The sequence below is a fragment of the Pyrus communis genome, chromosome 15, assembly GCF_041283825.1.
Source record: "Pyrus communis isolate YQ-2024b chromosome 15, ASM4128382v1, whole genome shotgun sequence".
Classification (NCBI taxonomy): Eukaryota; Viridiplantae; Streptophyta; class Magnoliopsida; order Rosales; family Rosaceae; genus Pyrus; species Pyrus communis.
In genome coordinates this window covers 30435015-30443559 of record NC_142579.1, presented here as the reverse complement: position 1 = coordinate 30443559, position 8545 = coordinate 30435015, and the positions used below count along the sequence as shown (strand labels likewise).

The 8545-nt window shown below is 36.2% G+C and overlaps 1 protein-coding gene across 1 annotated transcript; it reads right to left on the bottom strand.

Moving 5' to 3' along the window:
- Positions 1–520: 520 nt before the first annotated feature.
- LOC137718385 (pentatricopeptide repeat-containing protein At2g22070) lies at positions 521–3061 on the bottom strand. The gene has a single exon (XM_068457927.2). It carries the CDS (start codon positions 2938–2940, stop codon positions 853–855), a length of 2088 nt encoding a protein of 695 aa, XP_068314028.1. The 5' UTR covers positions 2941–3061; the 3' UTR covers positions 521–852.
- Between the last annotated feature and the right edge of the window lie 5484 nt (positions 3062–8545).

Sequence of the window (8545 nt, the reverse complement as noted above, 5' to 3'; positions counted from 1 at the left end):
TTTTTTTGGTTCAACATTAGTGAAGCTCTTTTTTTTTAATCCACGATGCATGTGAAGTTGAGAAAGGCTTGAAGGAGCTGGAGTCAAGACAAAATAAATTTTAATTTAAAAATTAAAACAATAAACCTTGAATTAATACGCATATGGTGACATGGGTTCCATGTTCCATCCAAGACCACTCTGAACAAAATGTGAGATTTTGGCATTTTACCATTCACGTTTTGCAGTGTACACAACTACAAATGATGCCAATAAATGATGACACATGCCCACCCCCACAAAGGAGGAAACCGAGGGCCGAGAGAGATTTTTAGATGCAACCGAAGATATATCCTATCTATGTACAACTCTTGTTAGGTAATGAAATCGGAGCATATATCCTACGTTAGAGAGAGAGAGAGAGAGAGAGTAACAACGGATGCATGCATGATATGGAATGGATGAACATGTTCATGTTATTGGCCATCTGGCAAGACAGAAATTTCCAAGAAAAAAAATGTAACGTATAATTTCATGATGGTGAAAATTAGAATGGTTGGCAACTTTTATTTCCTTATTATCACGAGCGATAAACATCTTACATGACATTGTTTTATCGGTTTCAGATACCTTCACAACTTTGATGGGCAAGTTTCTCTCCTCTTGCGGACGCCTAAGCCTCCTGCAGGGCTTTCCTCTTAGGGCTACCAGTAGCTTGACGGGCTCTTGTGCACTCTTCTTTTGGGGCTAGTAAAGTTGGGACGTTTTTCTTTTCTATGGATTGGGCTTAGATGGATCTGGTCCTATAGGCTTCAGTGCAGGGCCTACCAAATGGGATATCCAAACTGAATCCTTCACTTCAAATGTTGGTTTTCACCAGCAGTTCTTGCAGGAGCAATTCCCATCATTAAAATGGTGAAACCTTTTTGAATCTCTTAAGATGATAGCCCTTCCAGTAGCTTGAGACACAAGCTTCATAAACTCATGGCAATCTCCGCAAACACGGACGTTCTTTATGATCCTTATGGGTATCCTTGCATTAGGTTTTTTGATTAAACCAAATGCAAGAGCAAGTTTCTCGCTGTGATAACAGATGGACTCAAACTTCTCCTCCTCCCCAACGTTATGAAGAACCAGTTTCGTGTTGGGAGTAAACCCAGATTCCTGCAGTTTCCTTATCAGTTTGTTTAGTTCCTCATAAATTTGTTGTGTTTCTGGATGAGTTCGGTCTTCTGATGAAAATTTGTGAACATTGTTTTCAATCTCAATCCAACTGTAAGCAGGAAACTTCTTGACATTCTTGTCCTTCATGAGAGACCTTATACGTGCCACGTCTTCCCATCTTCCAGAAGTAGCATACATGTTGGAGAGTATGATGTATGGTCCAGCACCGAGTGGCTCAAATTTAAAGAGATGCTTAGCTGCTATCTCGGCATGTTCAATGTCACCTTTCACTGCGCAAACAGATAGAAGAGTCGACCAAATCAAACTATTCGGTTCATAAGGCATACTTTCAATAAGACATACTGCTTTGTTTATGCAACCTGATTGGCCAAAGAGACACACCATACATGCATAATGATCCATAGTGGGAGCCGTACCACTTCGTTCACTTATTGAATCGAAATACTTCTGTCCTTCTTCAATCAAATTAGCATGGACACAAGCAGATAAAACACCTACGAAAGTAACATTATTTGGCTTTATGTCTTCTTGTAGCATGTTCTCATATAGGGCTAAGGCTTCTAGGTCCTTCCCATTTTGTGCATATCCTGTAATCAAAGCATTCCAAGAAACCACATTCCGTGACGGCATCAATTCAAAAACCACACAAGCATCTTCAGTAACTCCACATTTGCAATACATATCAACCAGAGCACTAGACACAAGCAAATTATTAACGACTCCCATATGCACTGCCTTTCCATGAACAACCTGTCCATGATACAAATACGACAACTTTGCACAGGTACTAACTATACTTGAGATGGTAAAACTATCAGGCCTGACATTTTCCAATAGCATCTTACCGAACAATATTAAAGCATCCTCTTCTCTGCCAACCTGCGCATATCCTACTATCATTGTTGTCCAACAAATCTTATCCTTCTCCTTGATCCCATCAAATTCCTTCTTTGCTTCTACTATATTTCCGGTTTGAAAGTAAGCACTGATAACATTTGACACCGCAACCTGGTCAGGCTTCAAACCTGATGCTTGCATTGCACGAAACAAATCAATGCATTTTTCAGGCTGCCCATTTTTCAAATACCTGAAAATCATCAAATTCCAGGACACCACATCCTTATCAACCAACCAATCAAACAACCACCGAGCCTGATCAATGCCACTGCACTTGGCGTACATATCGATCAATGCATTCAAAAGAAACTCATTGCCTTCCAAATTACGAACAACCACTCTCCCATGAATTTGCTTCCCAATCCTAAAATTCAGCAATCTGGTACAAGCTTGCAACATGCTCACAAAAGTATGCTCTGAAGGCTCGAGTCCTTCTTCTTGCATTTTCACAAAAGCCTCCAACGCCTTGCTCAAACACCCATTAGCCACAGCACCAGCAATCACCGTATTGTACGAGACCAAATCCGGCGAAGGCATCTGATCAAACATTGTCCCCAATTCCTCAAGGGACCCGGATTTCGCATAAGCAGAAAGCATGGAATTCCACGAGTAAATGTCTCTCTTGGGCATTTTGTCGAACAGGTTGCGGGCGTCAGCAAGATTTCCGTATTTTGCATAGAGCTGGAGGATCCTGTTATGGACGAAAGTCTTGGTGGGCTGAAACGAGTGAAGGTCCATGTGAGATTGCAACCTCTTCGCTGCGGCAACATCGTTGGCTCGAACGCATTTGAGCACGAGCCGCGTGTAGGTCTCGGCGGTGGCGCTGCCGCGCGAGAACAATAGGTCTATGGCGCCACGGAGACTGTGCCTAGCTTTCATAATTTTACCGCTTTGAATTTGAAATTACAGGGATCCGTTATATGGCCTCACTCGCCTTTGAAATGGGTAAAGTTCTCCACCTTTTTTTTTTTTTTTTTTTTTTTTAACAAACGGTATCATCTAGCATAAGAGAAAAGAGTCAGGCTAAACTTACCTATACCTTAATTTAAGTCTGGCCCACCCCAAGCTTCATGTGCCAATACTCATTTTGGATCGATGGCTTGTCCAATTTCTTGTTCCGTCTTAAAATATTCGATAATAACTTACATGCAGCAAGAGATTCTACTATGAAATAACTCAAGCCAATTTAGTACCATATGTAAAAGAAAAGATAAAACACATGATATTACGTAATTGGCTTGGAATAGTTTCACAGTAAAAACTCTGATATATGTTAGTTTATGAAACGTTCTTTAGTTTGACATGACTTGATATAAGTGGCTTATGTAGTCATTATTTTTATTATTTTTTCTCAATTATGTTGCTTATTTTATTTTGTTTTTGAATCATTTATTTCCTTTTTTTGTACTTTGTAGGTCAACTGGACCAAAAAGAGAGAAATGAAGAATTCTGAAGAAGTGGATGCAATTCATGTTATGTGCTGGAAGGGTTGTACAGATATGTCTACTAGAATAATTTGTCGAGAACAACTAAAACAACCAAGTACGAACTAGGTGATGAGCCATATATGGATGAAAAACTCTAGATGGTATTTTTGAAGAATTTTACGTTTCGTGGATTCAATGTCTGATGTGATATTATTAAATTTTTAGTGATTACTACTCAGTTTAAAAATCTCTACTGGATTATGTGATGATCTTATGGTATAGGACGTGATTGGCTTGTAAGATTGCCATATTTTTCAAGTTGCGGGTCGAGGATTTAGAGAGGTTTGTTTGGGGGTTGGGGGGGGGGGGGGGGTGTTGTGGTGTGGGGTGTGGGGTGGGGGGTGGGGTTTGTGTGTGGTGTGGGGTGTGGGGTGGGGGGTGGGGTTTGTGTGCGCGCCGCTGTGTTTGGAATTCGTATGGCTGTTTTATTTTCCATTCAAATTTGGTTCAAAACATTAGCTCTTCATCAAGGGATCAAGCACGTCTCCACCTTCACCTCATTTGTTGCCATTTTCTGTCATCTCTTACTTATGCTTGTAGTACTTATATAGTTGAAAATCAAAGTACACATAATAAACAAGTGAATAAATGGACTTCAAACGGATATAATTATATTAAACTGAAAATTAAGTAATGACATGATGGTTAAAAATCAAATGACTGCATTGTAATTGCTAACCCTAATCCCTAATAGGCAAAGAATCCAAATCCTTAACCTACAATAAAACCTAAGACGTAAAATACCAAAATATATTGTAAATAATAATAAACCAAAATGCAAAATAATTAAACTTTTGTTTTGCTTATGTCGTTGAAAAATTTGTTTATATTTTGAATTGATGTCTAGCTAAACTAATGTCCTAAGGTTAGGATGAAGCACTTGATTGTCAATGAAAACTTGATACGACTTTCATATCTTTGTTCTTGAATCTCTAAACATGATATATCATTGATTATTTTTGGCTTGATGCTTAGCTGTCATTATTATGTGGATATTTGTGTTTGATTGTGTCAAGTGACCATCTTAATTAACATATAAGCACAATAATTTAGAGGTTGCATATGATAAGAGCTAGACATAGACTTGTATGATTTGTATGTTTATCGTTTCCACAAAGCTTATGGATTCTTGTATGTTAAACTGGACCCCGACCATACGCTAGTTGCATACAAAGATACTTAGACTTTTGCCATGCTTATTAGGAGACTTCTGAAGGGAAACAATTACATATTGAGTTGGATCAAAACCTTTTTGTAGGTAAAGTTTAAGAACCATATTTGGAATTGTATGAATGATGCATTGACTTGAGAGAGTAATACCACTAGACTTTTCACTTACAAGTGAAGAGAAATACTTAATATATTCGAATTAAGACATGTCACATGCAAATGAAGATAAATACTAATAGATCATTGTATTAAGGGCACACCAAGCAATATATCAAATTTTGAGAAAACCCCCGTAAATTAAAGGACATTACAAAATCAAACGGGGAATTAGAACCACTGTTTCGATTGAGTACCTTATATGGACAAGTTCAGAAGAGATTTGCATAGGCATTCGATCAATTAAAACTGCTATTGCTACGCCAAATTATAATTTTACAATACTCCAACGCTGCAAGTGGAACCAGCAGGTACTGCTAAATGCTCTTGCTGCTTCATAGTATTTACGGTGAAGATCTCAGAGATCTTTTTTACCTTTTTGGTAGATACAGGAGCGAAACGATAAACCTATTGATAATGAAAGACTAAAAAGATTCAAGAGGGATTAGTAGTAAAAGTAAATAACTCCTGTTCATCTTTTCCTCCAAGGTCTTCTCAAGTGCTTTAGCTTGAGCTACTACCTCTGCCACGATGACGTTCTTGCTTCTTTCTCGGTCAATTGGAAATATGGAACTGTAGCAGCTCAAGAAATCGGTCGGTAGGTCCTTCCTCTAGTTCAAGAGTTAAGAGTACTTGCATTGCGGTCCGTCCATTAGTTCGATCAATGCATCATCTCTTGAGTCCAGAGAAATTCATAGGTGATGGGTTTTGGCTTTACACACAGTAAACACGTCGACACTGGCGAAGAAACAGCGCAGATCGACTGCTGCAGCCTATGATTTCCAACACGCCGTTTCATCTCTTTTGAGAAACGACGCCCCTTTGGCCAGACTTCAGTTGGCGGTCGGGTCTTCAAAACACAAAACGAAAGAACACAAAATGCAAAAAAAAAAAAATGATGATATAGAAGTCATTTGTTTGATACCCTTTTTGATAAAATTTGACCTGTTTGCATGATTTGTTACTATAAAAGAAAACTTACAATGCTTGTTTGTATATGTTAAGTTTAATATCAATTAAATAAGCACTAGATGCTTCTGTTTATGACAATATCCGAGTTATTTGAGATATTGGAGCAAATTAAACACTTTCTCTTACTTACCGCGCGTATGTTCAAACCAACATGCAAGAGAGTTATACTGGAACATGAAGTTATTGGATCAAAACCGGTAGTTCTGGTCATTTATATGGGGTAAATTTTTTTAACAGATTGAGCTCTTAATTAACTAATTAATTAAACACAATTTGTACAAAGGTTTAATGAATATAATCCAAAAAGTAAGCTTTGTGAATCCTGTCCTAATTTGTGCTCAAACTAGTGATGATCGAGATGCTGCAATAAATTATCCACCAGCCACGAGTTATTAAAAGATAAAATTGTAGAATGAATTTGAAGAGTAAGTGTATTAGTTAATTAGTGCATGGTATTAAAAATATTGATCAAGTTTAATAAAATCAATCAACGTGGTTTCTTTTGGTTGTGCGAAGTTGGATTTGTGGAGTAAGATATTTAAAGTATTATGTTTGTTAATATTATGAATGATGATCAAAATCTATCTTGATGAGCTCTAACACAGCTAATACATTACATGAACACACGATTAAAATAAAGTGACAGCAACGTCTTAGCTAATTATGAATTAATAATATATACAAATTACAATCATACAAATACAAACAATATGTATAATATAATGAATGAAAAGGAAGGCCTATTTCCTTTTTGACGTGCAGAATTGTGCCAAATGGAAAATACTCTCCCAAATTCCCAATATATTACTTACAATTTTATAATATTATGCCAAATGCGGGCCCCGTGTGCCATTTAGTCCTGCCTGCCTAATTTGATATATGGCATCCACTTTCAGAGTTAGACATGTTACTTGTGAAATTACTAGTTTGGATGACATGTTTTATAAAATCATGAATAAAAGAGAGAGCGAATGGATATGGATCAACTATCCCCCTCTCTAATCTAATCTAATCTAATTTATGGTTTTTAGGTTTTGAGTTACAAATTGTAATGCAAAACCGCGTATTGTTCGATTCTGCATGTATATATGTAGTAACGCATGAAAAGTATTTTTTATTTTACAAAAACACATAAAAAGTTTAGAGTTAAAATAATTTCCATATAAGAATAGCTATTCCATGTAAAAAAAAAATGCCATAAGAGTCACATTGCAATTTGCAAAAGATTTATTTGTAAATATTACCTCCCTATTTTCTAAAAAAAAATTTCCTCCACTTTTTCTTGTGACCTCCAAACTAACAAAAGAATTAAAAAAAAAAAAAAAAACACAGAATAAAGAGATGTTAATTAATAATTATTTTCTGTGCTTTCATTCACAAGTGAGATATGAGTGGGTTGGAATTTGGTGTAAATATATATAGAAAGTGACATTAAAGCATTCACCTTTGTTGGCTGAAGCAACCTAACTACACAATCAGAAATTCAATTTTGCTTTATAACTCTGGCATACAAGATCTGTATGAGTGGCTTCTTCGCCGGAGACTCTTACTCTTGCCCTGCTAGAGGAGATACTGCACCCGGAGCCAAACCCTTCTTTTCGTTTTGCCTCGAATTGGCCAAAACTTTAAATAGAAGAGGCTGAATGAGAGTTAAACGAGGCCCATTCGAAACTGAACTACTCACAAAGAGCAAGAAAAAGAGTATTTTCAAGTATTTGTATCATGTTAGATTTAAAATGACGAGTTATACTAAAAAATGACTTACATATATGTAAAACAGTAACATCTATAACGTTTTAACGTTATCAAATGACATGTATTATTGGTTTGAAAATTAAAACGTTAAGATGGTAAGCCGAAAACTGTTGGTAATAAATATGTCTCTAGTTACACTTTTGCTTAGGAATAAATAAGACAAATACCGGACTTATTTTAAGCATTTTGCAAGGACAAAAATCCTAATGTAGAACTACAAGAAAGTTTGGAAGAAGTTGACAGGTTTGGGGGCAGAATCCAGGAAACAACATGGTACCACCCAGTGGCATGTTCGCCCTAAATTCTGTTGCGGTGTGGGCTCACCTTCCAGTTTCAAGTACATAAACAAATCTAGAAAATGGAAAAACGGTGGTCCTAACTCCCAACTAATTGCTATTATTTCATTTTTTTGGCCCTTTTTGGCTTGGATAAAGAAGCAAAAGATTGAACATTTTCTTGATATGGCGAAAAAAATTTGCTCAATACTATTATAAGTTAAGAGTAATGTTAGAAAAATTAAATTTGGAGATATAGTTTGCAAACTAAATAATATTAAATAAATTAATCATCAACTTATATGTCTTTTAATTTCAATTTTTCTTATAAATTTATTATTCCTAACATTACTCTTAAACTAATTGCTCTTAAACTAATTACTCTTAAACTAATATATTGTTACAGTTACATTTCCGTCAGAGAGAATATAAAACTAGTAAATTAGATACAACCAACGAGAATGTTTAAATGAACGATGACAAAGAGACCTATCATCATATTATATTATGATTTTTTATACGGACCAGAAAGAAAGAAAAGGTCTTTTCTGAATTCTCATGCACCTCGTATTGACAGATTCTCTTAAATAAAAACACACAAAAACAAAATCAAAACTAGAAAATTCTAATTTCTATATACATTACGCGCCCCAACTCTGACTCAGTTGC